Below are 22,854 nucleotides of genomic sequence, written 5' to 3' on the forward strand. Positions count from 1 at the left end.
CAAACCTACCAACCCAAAATTCAAGCTATCTTCATAAATCGAATACAATATCTAAACATATCTTTTTACAATTTAAACCTCGGGTGATAAAAGATGGGAGGCGTACGCCTCACCGTCTCTCGATTATTTGGATAATTGGCGTACGCCATATTGCACAAATTATCGACTTCCGACTAAAACACGTTAAATAAACTTGGATAAGGGAATAGGTGGCGTACGCCTCGTTATTCTTTGAATAAGCAAGTAGGAGGCGTACGCCTCACTACCGTGCGTATTCAACATCCACAAACAAACTTTCAAAACAATTCGAACGAAAAGGGAATAGAAGGCGCACGCCTTATTATTCCTCGAAAGAATTGAACGATTGGTGTACACCATATTGCTCAATCTTTCGTCGTTCCTCAAATCATCAACAAATCAAACCTAACTTCTCGCCCTCGAGCGATCGAAACCAATCAAATCCAAACACGTCAATTCAACTCGTCACCCCCGCGTGACCAAAACCCTTTCAAAAAGAACACTGTCAATCCTTTCTAATGCGCACAACAAACCAGTGCTAGAGCCTCCACCGAGAGTAGACAAGCCAGTGTTTAGCCGTTAGAACGCCGACCTACACAGTCGTTCATCAAAACAAAACACAACCAATATTCGTAGTAGCCCGAACTACGAATGCTCTGATTTCCTTATTGCACCATAAGGATACGTAGGCAGGAGATTGCTGTATCTTCGCGAGCACACTAATAAAAAACCTCCCATTTCCCCCATCCTGAGGTCTTCATCCACATCTATCATCAATTCTAATTACTCGAAGCAAGCAGATAAACAGTCAATTAACAGTCAAATAGCAAAATCAGACTAAAAGGTTCCCGTTGAGTACAACGGACGTGAGGGGTGCTAATACCTTCCCCTTGCGTAATCGACTCCCGAACCCGAATATGGTTGCGACGACCATTATTCTTATTTCTAAAGGTTTTCTCGATATTTTCCTATTCCTTCATTGGAATAAATAAAGTTCGGTGGCGACAATTACATGCGATATCATCTTTTTCCTCCTCAACATTTTTTTTCCGCGTCCTATCGCGAGGGATCGCATTATCATCTTTTTTTGAGGTGCGACAATTACATGCGACTTTATATGACTAATGCACAAATACAAGCTATTCAAAATCCTTTGATTCTTAGTAAAATTGGTGTCCCCACAACGACAATAAAGTGGATGAATTTTTCTGAAATGAGTCATCTTATATCAAATGTATATGACTGAGTTTTAGTTTAGTTTACAAGACATAGTTTTTCGTAAATCGTTTTCCCTCTGCTAAGTTGCCCTCCAAATAATTTAAATGGCCGGGTTGTCTTGATTAGACAGATTGCTACTAAGATGCATTTTATACAAGCTTATTTGAAACGAGGGTGTCCTCTACCACCAACATTCGTAGAATGGAGAGAACGTCTTAAGGAAGAAACATCTGAGTGAGAACTTTGCTTTTTTGGATAGGATGCATGAGTTCTAGAAATTAAATGATGTTGAAAAATAATACAATAGAAAAAAGTCTAATGCGAAAAGTTCAATAAATTTAAAAAGATGTCATCGATTTTGATGCATTTTAATCGTATGTACTTCTAATTTTGTTGATTCACTATGTTCATTTTTATTCTTATATCTTCATTTTAAGATGTCCAAACATAATCTAAGCGTATAAATAAAGCATTACTTTTGAAAACAAATTAATTGTTGAGTTTCTAGTAAGAGATGAGTCCTCTTCAATTCTGGACAAATTCTACATAAGAGTTTTTAAATGTTGTGAAACTGAAGTTATTAGACTAAGGTTTTGCTTAAATTGATGCAATGAGATGATATGAAGTGATATGAGATGAAATAGAATAAGATTACATTGTTTGAGTTAATTAAAATCAGATCCAGTATAATAAAATTTTATTATTCTATTTTATTTCATTTCATCACTTTTCATTAGCATTGTTTCCCTTAGATATGAGGAATAAAAAATTACATCACTTTCTACTAGTATTGATCACTTTCTACGAGTATTGTTCCCTTTAATATGAGCAGAATGAAAATTTTCATCACTTTCCATCAGTATTGTTTCTCTTTTATATGAGCAGAATCAAAAACTTACTTTGTTTTTATCGCTAATTATTCAAATAATAAAGTAATAAAATTTCTATTTCACTCTATTCTATTTTTGCTAAATTTCAATAACTCTATTTATCTTAAGATATTAAAATATAATCTAAAATAATATAATAAAATTGTATATCTAACGAACTAGAAATTTTTGTCTTAAAAAATCTAGCATCATACTAACAAAAAATTATTAAAATTTATATATGCAGATGGGTGGCTGACCAATTAAATAAAAAATATTAAAACATAATAATTTTTAGTTTTATGCTATCTTTACAAGTACTCTGGCGGTGAGCAAGTTGTCCATTTACATATGGATAGTACTGCTTATAAAAAAATAAGAATGGATAAAACCATATATAAAACCAATCCAAAATATCCGGATCCATGTCCAGATCCGCTTGGAGTTTCGCTTCACTTCTCTAGGGTTTCTCAAACGCATTATAGAATCTCTCCACTCTCAGATTTCCTCTATAGATTAAAGAAGCATCGGAGAACTAATTCCGTCGCCGGAAACCGAACGCCGTTGCCGGAAACAAAAAACCTGAACCGAAAAAAATGTCAAGCAAGAAGAAACACAAACGAAAACACAGCGACAGCGATGAAGACGACGACGTTTTCTACTACCGCTACTGCGCTTCGTCCTCAACCCCCAACACCACCACCGGCACCACATCCAGTAATCAACCCCAATCAAAACCGAACAACAAAGGATCATCAATAGGAGGAACAGGTGAACCCTTAGCACCATCAAAATCGACGCTATACGTTTCTAATCTAGATTACTCCCTAACAAACTCCGATCTCCATACGCTCTTCTCTACTTTCGGCCGCATCGCGCGTGTAACCGTTCTCAAAGACCGTCACACGCGCCTAAGCCGCGGTGTCGCGTTTGTCCAATTCGTTTCTCGTAATGACGCCCAACGCGCCGTGGCGGAGATGAATAAGAAGATTCTCAATGGAAGGACTCTAACTGCTTCTATTGCTGCTGATAATGGACGTGCTCCGGAGTTTATTCGGAAGCGCGTGTACAATACTGAGACTGCTTTGTGTTATGAGTGTGGGGGGCATGGTCATTTGTCGTATGAGTGTCCTAAGAATCAGTTGGGGCCGAGGCCGCGGCCTCAGCCTAAGAAGCCGCGACGGGGATTTAGTGGGCTGAGGGATAGGGATGGGGAGGAGGAAGGTGATGAGGAGGAGGAGGAGGGTGGTCAGATTGCTGCGGAGCAGTTTGACGATAATTGGGCTTCTGTTGTGGATGATGAAGCGGGTGAAAGGTTGCTGGGGAGAAACAGAAATGATGATGAGGGTTTGGACAACAACAAGACGAAGAAGAAAGGGAAGAAAGCTGGGTATTTCAGTGATGAGAGTGATCATGATGATGATGATTGATCATGACTATGTAGCATTGACACTTCAGATTGAAGGTGTGTGTTTGGTATTCCGCATTACCGCATTATTCAACTAGTCCTGTGTGTCGTGTCTATATATGTGCCAGTGTTTCATAGATCTAAATGGCAATTTTTTGTTTTTATCAAGATATGGTGTAATTGATGAAATTGTTTATATGTTGTTGGCTTGGTTGGATGTGTTTATGGTTTTGATCACAAGCACATGTTAGTTATTAGTTATTGTGGTAGTAATTAGTGATAGTGGTGGTGAATTGGTGATGAGCATTTTTGTGTATTCCATATTTTCATAGTTAATGAATGATGACAGACGAGTCTCTTATTTATCGGCTTAATTTAGCATTCGGTTTACCTGTAAAACAGAAAGGAAAAGCTTGTTCGTTATGTTTTTTTTTTGGTTCAGTTAAAACATGTAATGTAATCAAATTGTAACACCCTGGTTTACTTTATGCACATCTTGTTATCATATAAGTAAGGTTTTTAATTACAGTTGTGGTGGTTATGTTATGATATTTGATATGTAGAATATTGTAGTCAGATATAGCTGGATTTGATGTGGTTGTTGAGATCTTGAAAAGCATAGGTTGTAGACTTGTAGTCACAATTACTGTCGCCGTTCTTGTGGAAAGCAGTTTAAAACCATGGGTAACAGTTCTTCTGATTACCTTTACTCTTTGATGTCTACTGAGCATTTTTATGCAGATTGATGAGTATTTCTCAAGTTTCTCTTAGAATGCTTAAATTGCTTCTCCCAGAGAAAATGTGGTATCCTTTTCATGCATAATCACTTGGCTGAGCTGGAGAATAATACCAATTTGTGCCTCACCCTCGACACTAGGCTTTAAATTATAGGTTTAATTATTCTGTAACTTTTTGAACCATGGGCTAATCTTGAATGTCATTGTAATGATATGTAGAAAAAGAAATTGGTTATTGTTATGCTATTTCCTTTCTTTCTGAATTATGGCTTTGAATCGGATTAAGTATAGTTATATTATATGGAGTTTGGGGTCAATTGTTACTGTTGTACTGTTGGTTTTAAGCATTGTTGGTTTTGGATATATCTATAACTCTGAAACCATATTCAGTTGACAGTTATATATAACCGATAGATACCATATTCATGATTGTCTATATACTTTTGTATGCTCATATTTTTTACTAATTGAATCATTGTCTTATGGCACAAGTTAATGAAAATAGTAGAGTTCATATCCTCTATGAATAGGATTAACATGAAGCTTGATTACATAGTACGATAATTGTACTCAGATATAAAGATATTGGGAGTTTTGTGAAATTCAGGATATCGGTTTCTTGAATTTTGTTGAAGTTTGAGCAGATTCAAATAGGATTAATATGGGTGTTCTTGAAGAGGAAGTAGGTAAAAGTTTGGAATTTTTTTTCAAAATAATAATTATTTTTATTTTTTTTCAAAATAACTAATTATTTAAAAAAATTATCAAAATAACCAGGTTTGGTAGAGGATGCGTCAGATGAACTGGGGCACCCCCAATGCATAAAGAGGAGGCGTCAATAGCATTGGCGCATGCATTGCGCTCCTCACGAGGAGGCGCCACTAGCATTGGCGCATGCATTGCGCTCCTCATGAGGAGGCGCCAATACTAGTGGCGCCTGCATTGGGCCTCATGAGGAGGCGTCAATGCTAGTGGCGCCTAGGTGCATTTGGTTGTGTGGGCGCTAATTCATCTGGCTGCATGTGATGGTCATGTGGGCGTCAATCCCTCAAGCGCCCACATGTTTTGTCCGTCTCTATAAATACCACGCATTGGATGCAATATTTTTCACTCAAACTCATCTCCTAATACAATTCAACCACCATCAATTTCAATTTTCCCTGTTTCAACAATGTCTGCATACATTCAAAAACAAAGTGCTGATGTAATATTTTCTGCCGTTGCGGCTCCGGTACAGATTCGACTTTGGAACACAAATATGTTTGAACGTCTTAATCGGACGTTGTACAGTTGGTTAGAGGGAGAAATTGGAGAGGGTGAACGGATTAGAAGAATACAATGGCTTGTGTCCACGTTCAACCAACACGGAGAATTACGCGAATTGGTGGATATTAAGACAGACCAAGACGCTCGTAGGATGATGCATTACATGTTCAAAATTGTTTTGCTGGTTGTAATTGCATAGTTCTTGTATTTGTTATAATTATATGTGTTACTGTTTATGCAATGGTACTTTCGTGACAGACGTCTAATATGAAATAAATTTAATTTTTCATATATTGCAATAGAGGTACATGTAAATTTATCTGGTTGTGCTCATTCTAACACTAGGACAGTTATTACGATTGTGACCTAGTTGACGGCATGAACTACATAGTCTAACCATTTTGTTCGCCGTATCCATTTCGGTTCGAATTCGGATGCTGTTTGGGCGACCCTTTTTCTTCCTTCGCATAACTTCGTTGTGCCAGACGATGTCCCCTTGATATTCTGGCCAATAATCCTCTTTTGCCACTACGAAAAAACTAATTTTATAAACATTTGAAAGACTGACGATTTTGTAAACTTCAGATAACAAGTATGATGGATCCCTTCGAACCTTTGAGCATGCCGCAAGGACATGGGAGCGGGGGTACGAAAGGCTTGGAACTTTCTGCAGTCGCACTAACCTCTATCTAGTTCGACTCTGTACTGTCCCATCGGCATGCCCTCATTGTGATCCATGGACTCGACAACACTAAACCAACCTTTACTTCGGTCAAAGACCGTAACCACATGTGTGTTTGCTTTGGCAGCTTCATGTCTGATGAATTTCATCGAAGCATCACTGAACAACTGTCCAGATTGCAACACTGAACTCCATTTTAAGCGTCTGGTTTCAAACAACGCCCTTAGCCTGAAATATGTAGCATGCACCAAAGCGATTATTGGTAGGTTACGGATGCCTTTGAAGACAGAGTTCATTGATTCCACAAGATTTGTTGTCATGTGGCCCCAACGTTGACCGTTGTCGTATGCCCTAGTCCACTTCTCCAAAGGAATACCATGGATCCACCGTACCGCATCTTCGTTTGACAATCTTATTTCCTTGCGGTAGTGTTTGAAAGAAGGTTCTGATAATGCGTAACCTGCATTGACAACCTTCTTCCGCAACGTCTTATCTTTGATTTCCCGCATGAAATTCTGAGCAATATGTCTATTACATAACACATGCGTCGAAGGAGGATTTTGCCAGCCGTTGTCAATGTTATTATATGCACTGATGATTGAAGGGTGTCTGTCGGAGATCAAACATAAGTTAGGCTGAGGTGCAACGTGCAATCAGAGATTTCTTAGGAAAAAACTTCATCCCTCAGCAGTCTCCCCTTCAACTAGGGCAAAGACGATTGAAAAAATATTGATGTTCCCATCTTGTGCCACTACCATCAGTAACGTTCCTTTGTATTTTCCGTACAACCATGTACCATCAGTTTGTATAATTGGTTTACAGAAAGAAAAACCTATGATACCTGGTTGATACACCCAGAATAGACGGTGAAATATTTTATTTCCAACAGCACACGTACCATCTGGTGTATAGGCGGACAATTTGTTTCCAGCTTGACAATTGTCCCGGGAGCATATTGTTTTAGAGCCAACAAGTATTTTGGAAGTTGTTTGTAAGACTCCTCCCAATTGCCAAACACTTTTTCAATAGATTTTGTCCTAGCTATCCATGCCTTCCTATATGATGGAGTGTACTCGTACTCTGCCCTAATATGCGAGATTATTGTACTCACCTTTAATGATGGATTGTCGCTAATAACAGATAATATTTCATCACATATTAGCTGAGAGCTTAATTTACGATGATCCTGGATTGGGTTTGTCAGCATGCATGTGTGATCTGGACCCATTGATCCAATCTCCCAAGACTCGCTCCTCTTCCGGTACGAAGCTGACAACATAAAAAGGCAGTGCTCATTCGGACAATAAACTTTATACCTCGATGCGTCAGTTCTGTCAACTCTGAAATCAGCTGATAGTTGCATGTGGAATTTCTTAATGGCTCTTACACATTCCTCTTTTGTGCGAAATGTGTCTCCTTGTTTCAAAGATCCTTGCATCTGCACGTAAGGATTGTACCATACATCTGCTAAAGGTTCATCTGAACCCAAATTTAACCTTGTCATCTGTTGGGGTGGGCAGTATACATAACTTGTTGGTATTGGCTCCTCTTCCTCTTCAGCGTTCACCATCGAATCAACCATGATCTCAGATTCTTCTTCTTTGTCATCTAGAACATTCACCTCAGCTTGTCCGTCATCAGTCTCACAAAACACTTGTGACTGATCAATGTACAGAGACACCTGTTGTTGATGTGGTAATATATACAACTCTATATCGTTGTAACCAGATTGTTCGTGACTGACAAACATATGCTGAATATCATCATCATCTCGAATCTTCTTCTGATAAAATTTAACCTGGTTTTCTACAAACCAAACCGGATTTTTATAGATGATTTGGCCCACATTACTGCATTGCAATTTCTTTTCTATTCTTTGTTTCAGATGTGAAAAATTTGATCGTCGATTTATTGTAAACCGAGTTACCTCTGTGTTTCGAAAACAAAAACCGAACAACTGATGATCAAATATTTCACCTTCGACATGGGCACTGATCATGTAATGTTGTGTGGAAGACATTTTGTTGAAATATTAAATATGTAGATATCTTTAAGGGAATTGAATGCATTGCTAAGTTGTTCATCCACACAACATAAATAATGTTTCATTGCTAACTTGGTCGTTGCATTGATAACTTGGTCATTGTTTGTACAAACTTGACCATGCATGTAGTAGAAAGAATCAACCATGCAGAGAAAAGAGTGACAAGAACACACATGCGCCTGAGCCCTGAGATTCCCACCTAGGCGCCCATTCCCTAGGCGCCATAAAGTAACTGGGGCGCCAAAAGGATGGGTGCCTCTTCACAAAAATTGGTCTTATGCGCCACTAGGAAGGGCGCCCCTTCCCATTGCCCTACACTAAGGCGCCAAGAGGAAGGGAGCCTCTTCCTTGCATGTGAAGAATCACATGTAGGCGCCAAGAGGAATGGCGCATCTTCCCTTACATGTTGATTCTTCACATGCGCCTAGAAGAGATTCCTCACATGCTATCTCTCACATGCTTTCTGAAGTTTGTCATTCCCTTGTCTTCTCTTGCCATTCCATGCAACCAATCACATTCATCTTAGGTTGCAAACCTACTCACTCATTCATCTATAAATAGCCTCTCATATCAACAATATCAAATCATCTTCATCAATACTCAATTATATTCTTCTACCACACTTGTTTCCTCTACCACACTCAAGCTTTGCAAAATCAAATCATGTCTTTGTTGACTATGGGCGATGAACATAGAGGCACGCTCGAGAATATATCGGCATTTGTATGTCATCTCTCTCTTTTTACTTTTTCTATTTTTAGTCTTATACCTTTGTTATCTATGTTTTTCTTACTTCTTATAGAGTTGTGCTTGTTGATTATGTATTTCTTCTTCTAATTGCATTTTCTTACTTTTTTATTATTAGGATCCGAAGCGGTTTAGATGTCGTGTACATGAATATGTACCCCACGATCCTTTAATAGAACCATATATTAGAGGATGTGGATTTGGAAATCTACTCAACATTGTTTCGTACTCGGTGGACTACAAGTTCATTCTAACTTTGTTGGAGAGGTGGAGACCCGAGACCCACACATTTCACCTTCCGATTGGTGAGTGTACCGTCACACTTGAGGACGTGTACATGTTGTTGGGTCTCCGTATAGATGGAAAGGCAGTGAATGATCGAGTTAACCAAGACAACAATATCTGCAATGAATTATTGGGTGCCCATTTGCTAGACGACGAAACTGAGGGAGACACGTCCGGTCAAGCAAGGGGGCAAGGTATAAGTTTAAAATACCTTAAACAATATTATGCCAGTATAGTAATTCCCGACGATTCAACCGAGTATGAGAAAATAATAAAAGCTTGGTGTTATATTATGATTTTATTTGATAATTTTTTGTTTCCAGAAAGTACAGGTAATTTTGTAAATATAATGTATTTACCTTTATTACGCAACATTAATAAGGTAAACACTTATAGTTAGGGTTCAGCTGTATTGGCCCATCTATATAGTGCAATGTATAGAACTACAAAAAAGAATACCTATATTTTTTTTCATGTGCGTATTTGCTTCAAGCTTGGGGTTGGTCAAGAATGTCGTCGCTCGCCCCGATAAATGAGCGCCCATTCGTGTTCCCGTTTGCAACCAAGTAAGTCTAACACTTTACCATTCACCATTTAGTTAATTATATTTTATATTATAATTAATAGTAAATAATATTTTTCACTTCTTTTTTATCTTAGGTGGTCAGTAAGGGGAATGAACTACAACAGGTGTCTGAAACACGCTATTGTAGTCTATCGAAATCTATTGGACCACATTGGACATGACGATGTAATAATCCTACCCAACTATATTTTAATTTAAAAATACTTCTCAAATTATTTTCCATCTAATCGTTTCGTATTGTTTTACAGTTTGTCTGGAGGCCATATCTGGGTCTGGATCATGATGTGAACCATGACGATGCTGCAGTTTGGACAACGAAGACACCGGTTATCCGATTCACTATGGTGGAAATGCACCAGAGTGACCGGGTCAAACTGCAGTTCTGAATGCTACAACAGATTCCAGAATCTCCCACGTGTTTGGGGAATTGACATCAAAAAAGGGTTGATGCACAATGGGATTATTCTGATTGGAGAGACTTTGCAAAAGACATGTGTCGTCCATAGAGGAATCAAAGACAACACATCTTGAACGAACCAGATATCCATGGTGCAAGACCGACTCAACAAAATATATGGCATGGTTTAGATCGGTAACAACTCAACAATTTGTATCTGAGCCGCGGTATTTGATGGATCCACGCCAACATGCTTCGTCATCGTATGCCCCACCACCACAACACCAATGTGAACCCACCCAAACCCAACAACCAACCATACAACATCAACCAACCACATACACACAACAACCAAACACCCAACATCGCAACCCGTTCATGCCAACCACCCAACAACCAACCATCCAACGTCGCAATCCATTCATACCTCTCACTCAAACACAAAACCAAGAATCAAACCCCGCAACCACAACTGTCTATAGCCCAGATGATTCATATGGGTCACTTCATCGTAGCCCCCCATCAATAACACCCAACCATTGTTTAACTATAGTCGCCCCAGAAACCATTGCTTTGTTTCCAAAACGACTCAATGACCCAATTTGGGCAACTATATCGTCCCCAATTCACTCAACCACAACGCCCTAACTACGATGACATGGGCACCGAACTCCATTACGGAAGCGCCGTTGGCCAGAGCCCCTCCGGATATTGGGAGCAAATGATGACACATCTATCAAATACCGCTGGAACTTCCGTTGGACCTTCCAACCAACCATCGCTCGATCAGGTCAGCACACAAAGACCCCAAACACCTCAAGAAAATCGTGGAAGACCTAGGAGATAAACTAACGCACCGGGATGTGGAACAGGGGGACGTTATAATCGGACGGGTCATTAGTTTATTGTCAGTCCAATGTAACCAATTATTACATCATCAATGAATTTTTTTTCATTACTATTTCTTTTTTATTAAATAATAAAAATTAAATATTAATAATTAAAAAAAAATAGCAGGGGGTGTATGCGCCAGATGAATTGGCGCATACACCAATCAAACATACATAGGCGCCACTAACATTGGCGCCTCCTCATGAGGCCCAATGTAGGCGCCACTAGCATTGGCGCCTCCTCACGAGGAGTCTAATGCATGCGTCAATGCTATTGGCGCCTCCTCTTCATGCATTGGGGGTACGTCAATTCATCTGCCGCATCCTCTATCAAACCTGATTATTTTGGTAATATTTTTGAATAATTGGTTATTTTGGAATTATTTTTGAAAATAATGGTTATTTTGAAAAAAATTCTAAAAGTTTGTTTTAATATATTTGTAATATTTTAATACAAATAAAATAAAAAATAAAATTAATTATAAAAACAATGATATATTTTATTAGTTCATAAATGTCTATTGATTGCTTACTCATTCCATCCTAAAATAAGAATAGTTTAAGGTTTTTATAAATTGTCATAAATGTATAGGAGAATAATGACTTGAAAGAAGTTTTAATTATTTAATGGCATTCTGAAAGAAATTGATATTGAAAAAGTAAAATGATGTTTATTTTGAGATAAATTTTGTTTGGTAAAATAATTTTGAAATGAAGTACCTCTCTAATGAAAGTAAAGTTTTGAAAACTAAAAATAATGCAGCGTTGTTCAATAGCGAACCAAAATATTAGTTTTAAAAATTGGAGAGTAAAAAAATATAATTTTAGCAAAATAGAAGATAAATAAATAAATTTAAGTCAGTAATTTTAAAAGTATTTGTTTTTTAAATTATGAATTTATATTGTGAAAAGTAATCTAATAATTTTAGATGTAATTGATGGTAATAAATTCAGAATTTGAAATTTAAATTCTTTGAAATATAAAATATAATATATATTTTTGGTGACGATTAGGGCTTTCATTGATAGAATTTTTTTTGGTGACAACTCAGAATTTGAAATGTATATTCTTTTAAATTCAGAATGTAAGTAAATAGTTTTTTTTGGGGACGTTTCAGAATTTGAAACTTAAACTATTTAACTCATATAATAAAAATAATAATTTTTTAAGTTTGTTTAATCAAATATATATTTATTTATTAGTAAAATGGGAGGATCAAAGGTCTAAAATGAGGAGACATTAGGCAGCATGTCTCATAGACATTTGAACCGTTACTAAAAAAATTATCATCGAATCAGATACAACCATCAAAACTGGACAAATCTAGTTTGGTTAAAAAATCAGCACACTTAATAGTTTTTCTAAAAATGTGAATGAATGCACTTCTTTAAAATGCTGAAGGAGAAGAAGAATATGCCTAGCCAAAGTCGAACCTTGTTTAGACTTCAAAGGCGACCCTTGGAGAGCATCTGCTACTGTCTTTTTGCCATCTTGAACAATAAGGTTCTTGAAATCTCTCTTCCAAGCAAGCTCCAAACCCATAAGGACACCCCAGAATTCTGTAGCAAGACTATTGCAATCACCAATAGTCTTATGAAAGCCACAAAGTTATCTTTCTTGACTGTCACGAAAAACACCCCCACACTTAGTAAGCAATCTGCTAGTGGTAGCCCCGTCAGAATTAAAACAAACCCCGAAGGTGTGAAAAACATAAGAAAGGGGGTTTGAATTGAGTTTTATAAAACAAAAGTTTTTTACCAACTCAAGAACACCACTTAAAAGTTAATAACAAAGAGATAAAAACACAAGTATTTTATTATCGTTCGCTTGAAACTCAAAGCTACTATAGTCCACCCTCCAAAGTGATTTCACCTTATACACACAGATTTAATCCACTATAATCAACTGATTAGAATAATCACAAAGAAGCTTTTGTTTATTAAGTGGATCACTGGATTAAGATGCATATTATTGTTATTCATTCATTGAGCATGGTACATGTCATTGTAGTCAATGACATCATCTACTCCATGCATAGGTTGCCTCGAAGGCTCACGTCTCATTAATTCAAGATTATAAAAAGCATCATTTGGTTCATAAGTACAAATTGATTCATATCAACAAGTCCTTTTGGCCGACCTACAAGATTGGTGCATTATTATGGTCCATCACGTCTCATGGCGAGCATTCTTATTAAATGAGCATTTTTTTCTACTCATCTCGGGCCACGTCTAAAGAGCTATTTAACGGATGGCCTAGGATTTGCATTTCCTGGTCCTGACTTGAGAAAATTTCCTGAGGATTTAGATTCAATGTCTTTTAATTCCTATAAGAAAGAAAATGAAACAGTTTTCTATGGACTTCATAATAATGTTACTTTTGATCAAAAAATACAAATTTAGATGTACAAAACCATTCTTTTTCCATATGGGCACGATCCTTCTGAGAATAAATTTTGTAAGGGGCATAGTTTACAGTTATATTGGTAGACCTCATGATTTACACACAGCCATGGCCTATGATCTAAAGACTTGAGGACATTACAATAAAAAAGTATATAAGCTTAAAACATCATGACAGTTGACCACGACAACTCCATGCACTCTCTTCACCAAAACACTTCCAGAAGCAGTAAACTTGGTATCATGAGTGAAACCTGCAGGATTCAAAGAAACAATGAGTAAGGATTTTCCCAAAGAGATTATGATCAAAAGAAGAAAAACTGTCACAAGCTGCCGAACGGCAAAACAGCAAAAACAAGCCGTCACACCCAAAAAACAAAAAACGGCTACAGACGCAAGTTCAGAGTATTCCTCCCACAGCAGGCCATGTTGCAGACCTTGGCAACATGATTGTCCTTCAATGGCAGGATGGTTAACAACTCCAAGACAGATGATTCAGTTCCAGAATGTTGATGTTAATAACTGGATAGGGATTTGGTCGGTAGCAGAGATGTTAAACAATCGAGAAAACTAACATGCTAAACACAGTTGAGAGTATCTCTTAGCCTACACTTGGAAATGAGGATACATTTAAAGATTCACCTTTTTGGGACATAAGGTTTAGCTATAGCGGCAGGACCATTGCATTATGAATCATCAATTAAAGACGGGATTGGTTTAAACGCCATAATGCTCCAAACCAAAACAGTGCCAGGGTATGCTTCAAAAAAAACCTGTTACAATAGAACCTATTATCAGAGAACCATGACAGATGCTGAACCATGACAAGAAGAAACCTGTTACCAAACCATCTAACCTTGATCAAATATACGATCTAAAAACTGCACAAACCACTACTGCATCACCAAGCATAGCAACCCACAAATCAGCTCACGCACAAGCAAAGTATCCAAAACAAAAATAATCATTACCATAGCAAAATTTCATTCAAACTTCTAACACAATAGCTAACAACATCACATTCCAAGTTAACAGGTTTTCAGCATATGACTAACCTCATGGTAATAGAATCACAGGAGCAATCATGACTACCACCATGTAAAACACAGCAGACTAGCAATCCAAGCTCAGCCATCAACAAGGTTAACATCCATACAAGTATCATCAAGCATCCTGAATATCATTCAGATCACCTACCAAATACCAAACCAAGTATCAAACATGGCATCAATTTAATGGTCATAAGACTTGTAAGCACACAATTGTTATGATAAACCAAAGGCAAAGATTCACAGGATTCGAAAATACTTGAGCAGCAATTCATACCTAAATGTATTAAGTCCTCACATCAGCAAAAACGGAAGAAGTGTTGTGAATCGAAGTTGAGAAGTCATCAATTAAGGTTAAAATATATGCCAGTAAATACCAATTTCCTTACCTCAATTGTTGAAGGTTTCACCGCAGTAAAAACTAGATGGGAGATTCAGTGAAGACGGCCACGCATTTGGAGATTTTTTGGGACCACAATCAAATCCGTTTCCTACCACATTTACATTGGTCCCCACCAAAATCTAAAGAAAGATTTGATGCTAACGGAATGATTCCTTTTTGCACCATCTGCCAAGGATCCACACACGATTTTGGGGAGCTCATTTCACTCTATAAAAAGGAAAGCTAATCGATTGAAAAAGGAGAGAAGAAAAATACCGTCACTCTGCTGAAATCCCAAACGAACCTTACACCGAAAAGCTCCGCTAAAACTCTGTATTTCAACTCTGATTTTCACACTGAAAATCAGGGTTTGAAGAGCTTGACCCCTTCAATCGCGTGCAAAAGGAAATGACAATCAATTAGAGGAGAAAGTCAGAATCAGACAGAAAACAAGGAGTGGATACAGAAGGATAGAAAGAAAAGGAAGAAACTTGAAACAACAAGCAAAAGAAGAGGGACAACGTCATACATACTCACCGAAGGTAATCATGGCCGTCAGGTCTTCGTCGGGGCTACGATGCTCCGGCGGAATCTTTCCCTTTTATTTTGCTTTAAAGTGCTTTGACCTTGTATTTTGACTCGTTAATTTCTGCTGTTGATTGTGATATAGAAAACGGGTTAGAAGCTAAGATTAGGTTTTCCTTTGAGGTTCCGATTCGCTACTGTTTTCTAGATCACATCGAGGATTTGGAGGTTTGAGGGGATTGTGGTCGTTTGTCACGTTGGAAGTTTTGAACTTCATGTTCGAGTCCTGGTTTGTTTAAGGATGAACACCGAAGGGTGTTCATCGGTTTCCTTTCAAAATTTTTTTCTCTCTCTGCAATTTTGGATTGGGACCATGCACACGATTTAATAGGGAGAGGATATTTTCCAGAAAGAATGAAGAGTCGTTTTAAGAGAGAGAGACAAAATTATTTTGATTTATTTCTTTGCTTTAAGGGGTGATTGTTTCTTCTTTTAAAATATTATTAAGAGTAAATTAATGTTATTGATGATAGATACTTGGGTGCTGTCAGATTATGTTCCCAAAATCTTTATGATGTTATCAATGAACAATGATGCGCGTGGCGGTAGGTAAACCGAGGCCAACCTTTTCTCTTCTCGGCGGTACCACTTGGCTGAGTAGGAGAGGATTTTGGGCCTTGTGGCCCATCCCGAAAATAACACTACTTTAAGTCCCTTGGGCCTTCTTTGATCCAATGTTTAGGGCCTAACTTTTTATTTATTTCCCAAACATTCCAATTTGGTCTACTTGGTTTATGAGCTATTCTTGATTGTTTTAATTAAAATTAAGATAACACTAATATTAGAAATATTTATTAGTTCGGTTTCGATTACTATTTTCAACTCTTCTTTTTATCTTGTTATAATATTATAATTAGTTAAATGGTGGATTAATGGTTAACGTCAACAAATAATTTACTTTATTTTCTAATAAATAAGTTTGACGTTGGTCCAATACCAAATAGTCTTTCCCAAAAGTATATTAATTCTAAATAAATTCAAATTCACCGTATTTAAATAGTATTCTCTTAAAAATTATTTAATTTAATTTTGAATGAAAAGGAGAATAGTAAGCCTCCGCTTCACTATCTCTCGACTATTCGAACAATTGGCGTACGCCATATTGCTCGGATTTTCGTCATTCATTTAAAACCCTAAAACTCCATAAAATTAAAATCACTCCACCAATTAATTATAAATTCTAAAAGTTTTATTTTTAATAATTAATCTTTGAATGAAAAGGAGAATAGTGAGCATCCGCTTCATTATCTCTCGATTATTCGAATAATTGGCGTACGCCATATTGCTCGGATTTTCGTCATTCAATTAAAACCCTAATAATCATACAATTTCAAATCAATTTTTCAAATCAAACATAGGTTCTAAATTCAAATTATTTCTAAACTTCAACCATCATATTCAAATCATTTTCCAAATCAACTACAAATTCTAAAACATTTAATTCTAAATTTATGATAATAAAGAGGATAGGAGGCGTACGCCTCACTATCTTTCGATTATTCGAATAATTGGCGTACGCCACATTGCTCGAGTTTTTGTCATCAAACTTAAAACACAATCGAATAAACTCAAATCACCTCTTATATCAAACCCAATTTTACAAAATAAACTATACAACTTCAATAGAGAATGGGAGGCGTACGCCTCACCACTCCTTGATTATTTGAATAATTGGCGTACGCCACCTTGCTCAAATCATCGACAAATCCAAACCTACCAACCCAAAATTCAAGCTATCTTCATAAATCGAATACAATATCTAAACATATCTTTTTACAATTTAAACCTCGGGTGATAAAAGATGGGAGGCGTACGCCTCACCGTCTCTCGATTATTTGGATAATTGGCGTACGCCATATTGCACAAATTATCGACTTCCGACTAAAACACGTTAAATAAACTTGGATAAGGGAATAGGTGGCGTACGCCTCGTTATTCTTTGAATAAGCAAGTAGGAGGCGTACGCCTCACTACCGTGCGTATTCAACATCCACAAACAAACTTTCAAAACAATTCGAACGAAAAGGGAATAGAAGGCGCACGCCTTATTATTCCTCGAAAGAATTGAACGATTGGTGTACACCATATTGCTCAATCTTTCGTCGTTCCTCAAATCATCAACAAATCAAACCTAACTTCTCGCCCTCGAGCGATCGAAACCAATCAAATCCAAACACGTCAATTCAACTCGTCACCCCCGCGTGACCAAAACCCTTTCAAAAAGAACACTGTCAATCCTTTCTAATGCGCACAACAAACCAGTGCTAGAGCCTCCACCGAGAGTAGACAAGCCAGTGTTTAGCCGTTAGAACGCCGACCTACACAGTCGTTCATCAAAACAAAACACAACCAATATTCGTAGTAGCCCGAACTACGAATGCTCTGATTTCCTTATTGCACCATAAGGATACGTAGGCAGGAGATTGCTGTATCTTCGCGAGCACACTAATAAAAAACCTCCCATTTCCCCCATCCTGAGGTCTTCATCCACATCTATCATCAATTCTAATTACTCGAAGCAAGCAGATAAACAGTCAATTAACAGTCAAATAGCAAAATCAGACTAAAAGGTTCCCGTTGAGTACAACGGACGTGAGGGGTGCTAATACCTTCCCCTTGCGTAATCGACTCCCGAACCCGAATATGGTTGCGACGACCATTATTCTTATTTCTAAAGGTTTTCTCGATATTTTCCTATTCCTTCATTGGAATAAATAAAGTTCGGTGGCGACTCTGTTTCGAACAACATTTTTTTTCCGCGTCCTATCGCGAGGGATCGCATTATCATCTTTTTTTGAGGTGCGACAATTACATGCGACTCTATATGACTAATGCACAAGATGCATTTTATACAAGCTTATTTGAAACGAGGGTGTCCTCTACCACCAACATTCGTAGAATGGAGAGAACGTCTTAAGGAAGAAACATCTGAGTGAGAACTTTGCTTTTTTGGATAGGATGCATGAGTTCTAGAAATTAAATGTTGTTGAAAAATAATACAATAGAAAAAAGTCTAATGCGAAAAGTTCAATAAATTTAAAAAGATGTCATCGATTTTGATGCATTTTAATCGTATGTACTTCTAATTTTGTTGATTCACTATGTTCATTTTTATTCTTATATCTTCATTTTAAGATGTCCAAACATAATCTAAGCGTATAAATAAAGCATTACTTTTGAAAACAAATTAATTGTTGAGTTTCTAGTAAGAGATGAGTCCTCTTCAATTCTGGACAAATTCTACATAAGAGTTTTTAAATGTTGTGAAACTGAAGTTATTAGACTAAGGTTTTGCTTAAATTGATGCAATGAGATGATATGAAGTGATATGAGATGAAATAGAATAAGATTACATTGTTTGAGTTAATTAAAATCAGATCCAGTATAATAAAATTTTATTATTCTATTTTATTTCATTTCATCACTTTTCATTAGCATTGTTTCCCTTAGATATGAGGAATAAAAAATTACATCACTTTCTACTAGTATTGATCACTTTCTACGAGTATTGTTCCCTTTAATATGAGCAGAATGAAAATTTTCATCACTTTCCATCAGTATTGTTTCTCTTTTATATGAGCAGAATCAAAAACTTACTTTGTTTTTATCGCTAATTATTCAAATAATAAAGTAATAAAATTTCTATTTCACTCTATTCTATTTTTGCTAAATTTCAATAACTCTATTTATCTTAAGATATTAAAATATAATCTAAAATAATATAATAAAATTGTATATCTAACGAACTAGAAATTTTTGTCTTAAAAAATCTAGCATCATACTAACAAAAAATTATTAAAATTTATATATGCAGATGGGTGGCTGACCAATTAAATAAAAAAATATTAAAACATAATAATTTTTAGTTTTATGCTATCTTTACAAGTACTCTGGCGGTGAGCAAGTTGTCCATTTACATATGGATAGTACTGCTTATAAAAAAATAAGAATGGATAAAACCATATATAAAACCAATCCAAAATATCCGGATCCATGTCCAGATCCGCTTGGAGTTTCGCTTCACTTCTCTAGGGTTTCTCAAACGCATTATAGAATCTCTCCACTCTCAGATTTCCTCTATAGATTAAAGAAGCATCGGAGAACTAATTCCGTCGCCGGAAACCGAACGCCGTTGCCGGAAACAAAAAACCTGAACCGAAAAAAATGTCAAGCAAGAAGAAACACAAACGAAAACACAGCGACAGCGATGAAGACGACGACGTTTTCTACTACCGCTACTGCGCTTCGTCCTCAACCCCAACACCACCACCGGCACCACATCCAGTAATCAACCCCAATCAAAACCGAACAACAAAGGATCATCAATAGGAGGAACAGGTGAACCCTTAGCACCATCAAAATCGACGCTATACGTTTCTAATCTAGATTACTCCCTAACAAACTCCGATCTCCATACGCTCTTCTCTACTTTCGGCCGCATCGCGCGTGTAACCGTTCTCAAAGACCGTCACACGCGCCTAAGCCGCGGTGTCGCGTTTGTCCAATTCGTTTCTCGTAATGACGCCCAACGCGCCGTGGCGGAGATGAATAAGAAGATTCTCAATGGAAGGACTCTAACTGCTTCTATTGCTGCTGATAATGGACGTGCTCCGGAGTTTATTCGGAAGCGCGTGTACAATACTGAGACTGCTTTGTGTTATGAGTGTGGGGGGCATGGTCATTTGTCGTATGAGTGTCCTAAGAATCAGTTGGGGCCGAGGCCGCGGCCTCAGCCTAAGAAGCCGCGACGGGGATTTAGTGGGCTGAGGGATAGGGATGGGGAGGAGGAAGGTGATGAGGAGGAGGAGGAGGGTGGTCAGATTGCTGCGGAGCAGTTTGACGATAATTGGGCTTCTGTTGTGGATGATGAAGCGGGTGAAAGGTTGCTGGGGAGAAACAGAAATGATGATGAGGGTTTGGACAACAACAAGACGAAGAAGAAAGGGAAGAAAGCTGGGTATTTCAGTGATGAGAGTGATCATGATGATGATGATTGATCATGACTATGTAGCATTGACACTTCAGATTGAAGGTGTGTGTTTGGTATTCCGCATTACCGCATTATTCAACTAGTCCTGTGTGTCGTGTCTATATATGTGCCAGTGTTTCATAGATCTAAATGGCAATTTTTTGTTTTTATCAAGATATGGTGTAATTGATGAAATTGTTTATATGTTGTTGGCTTGGTTGGATGTGTTTATGGTTTTGATCACAAGCACATGTTAGTTATTAGTTATTGTGGTAGTAATTAGTGATAGTGGTGGTGAATTGGTGATGAGCATTTTTGTGTATTCCATATTTTCATAGTTAATGAATGATGACAGACGAGTCTCTTATTTATCGGCTTAATTTAGCATTCGGTTTACCTGTAAAACAGAAAGGAAAAGCCTGTTCGTTATGTTTTTTATTTTGGTTCAGTTAAAACATGTAATGTAATCAAATTGTAACACCCTGGTTTACTTTATGCACATCTTGTTATCATATAAGTAAGGTTTTTAATTACAGTTGTGGTGGTTATGTTATGATATTTGATATGTAGAATATTGTAGTCAGATATAGCTGGATTTGATGTGGTTGTTGAGATCTTGAAAAGCATAGGTTGTAGACTTGTAGTCACAATTACTGTCGCCGTTCTTGTGGAAAGCAGTTTAAAACCATGGGTAACAGTTCTTCTGATTACCTTTACTCTTTGATGTCTACTGAGCATTTTTATGCAGATTGATGAGTATTTCTCAAGTTTCTCTTAGAATGCTTAAATTGCTTCTCCCAGAGAAAATGTGGTATCCTTTTCATGCATAATCACTTGGCTGAGCTGGAGAATAATACCAATTTGTGCCTCACCCTCGACACTAGGCTTTAAATTATAGGTTTAATTATTCTGTAACTTTTTGAACCATGGGCTAATCTTGAATGTCATTGTAATGATATGTAGAAAAAGAAATTGGTTATTGTTATGCTATTTCCTTTCTTTCTGAATTATGGCTTTGAATCGGATTAAGTATAGTTATATTATATGGAGTTTGGGGTCAATTGTTACTGTTGTACTGTTGGTTTTAAGCATTGTTGGTTTTGGATATATCTATAACTCTGAAACCATATTCAGTTGACAGTTATATATAACCGATAGATACCATATTCATGATTGTCTATATACTTTTGTATGCTCATATTTTTTACTAATTGAATCATTGTCTTATGGCACAAGTTAATGAAAATAGTAGAGTTCATATCCTCTATGAATAGGATTAACATGAAGCTTGATTACATAGTACGATAATTGTACTCAGATATAAAGATATTGGGAGTTTTGTGAAATTCAGGATATCGGTTTCTTGAATTTTGTTGAAGTTTGAGCAGATTCAAATAGGATTAATATGGGTGTTCTTGAAGAGGAAGTAGGTAAAAGTTTGGAATTTTTTTTCAAAATAATAATTATTTTTATTTTTTTTTCAAAATAACTAATTATTTAAAAAAATTATCAAAATAACCAGGTTTGGTAGAGGATGCGTCAGATGAACTGGGGCACCCCCAATGCATAAAGAGGAGGCGTCAATAGCATTGGCGCATGCATTGCGCTCCTCACGAGGAGGCGCCACTAGCATTGGCGCATGCATTGCGCTCCTCATGAGGAGGCGCCAATACTAGTGGCGCCTGCATTGGGCCTCATGAGGAGGCGTCAATGCTAGTGGCGCCTAGGTGCATTTGGTTGTGTGGGCGCTAATTCATCTGGCTGCATGTGATGGTCATGTGGGCGTCAATCCCTCAAGCGCCCACATGTTTTGTCCGTCTCTATAAATACCACGCATTGGATGCAATATTTTTCACTCAAACTCATCTCCTAATACAATTCAACCACCATCAATTTCAATTTTCCCTGTTTCAACAATGTCTGCATACATTCAAAAACAAAGTGCTGATGTAATATTTTCTGCCGTTGCGGCTCCGGTACAGATTCGACTTTGGAACACAAATATGTTTGAACGTCTTAATCGGACGTTGTACAGTTGGTTAGAGGGAGAAATTGGAGAGGGTGAACGGATTAGAAGAATACAATGGCTTGTGTCCACGTTCAACCAACACGGAGAATTACGCGAATTGGTGGATATTAAGACAGACCAAGACGCTCGTAGGATGATGCATTACATGTTCAAAATTGTTTTGCTGGTTGTAATTGCATAGTTCTTGTATTTGTTATAATTATATGTGTTACTGTTTATGCAATGGTACTTTCGTGACAGACGTCTAATATGAAATAAATTTAATTTTTCATATATTGCAATAGAGGTAC

General features: G+C 37.2%; 1 protein-coding gene and 1 pseudogene across 1 annotated transcript; both read left to right on the forward strand.

Moving 5' to 3' along the window:
- The first annotated feature begins 2,608 nt into the window (after positions 1-2,608).
- Positions 2,609-3,535, forward strand: LOC127114131 (U11/U12 small nuclear ribonucleoprotein 31 kDa protein). The gene has a single exon (XM_051046523.1). It carries the CDS (start codon positions 2,702-2,704, stop codon positions 3,533-3,535), a length of 834 nt encoding a protein of 277 aa, XP_050902480.1. The 5' UTR covers positions 2,609-2,701.
- A 16,195-nt stretch (positions 3,536-19,730) lies between these two features.
- LOC127114132 (U11/U12 small nuclear ribonucleoprotein 31 kDa protein-like) lies at positions 19,731-20,563 on the forward strand (annotated as a pseudogene).
- The last annotated feature ends 2,291 nt before the right edge of the window (positions 20,564-22,854 follow it).

This window comes from Lathyrus oleraceus, unplaced genomic scaffold, assembly GCF_024323335.1.
Source record: "Lathyrus oleraceus cultivar Zhongwan6 unplaced genomic scaffold, CAAS_Psat_ZW6_1.0 chrUn0398, whole genome shotgun sequence".
In the NCBI taxonomy this organism is placed as follows: Eukaryota; Viridiplantae; Streptophyta; class Magnoliopsida; order Fabales; family Fabaceae; genus Lathyrus; species Lathyrus oleraceus.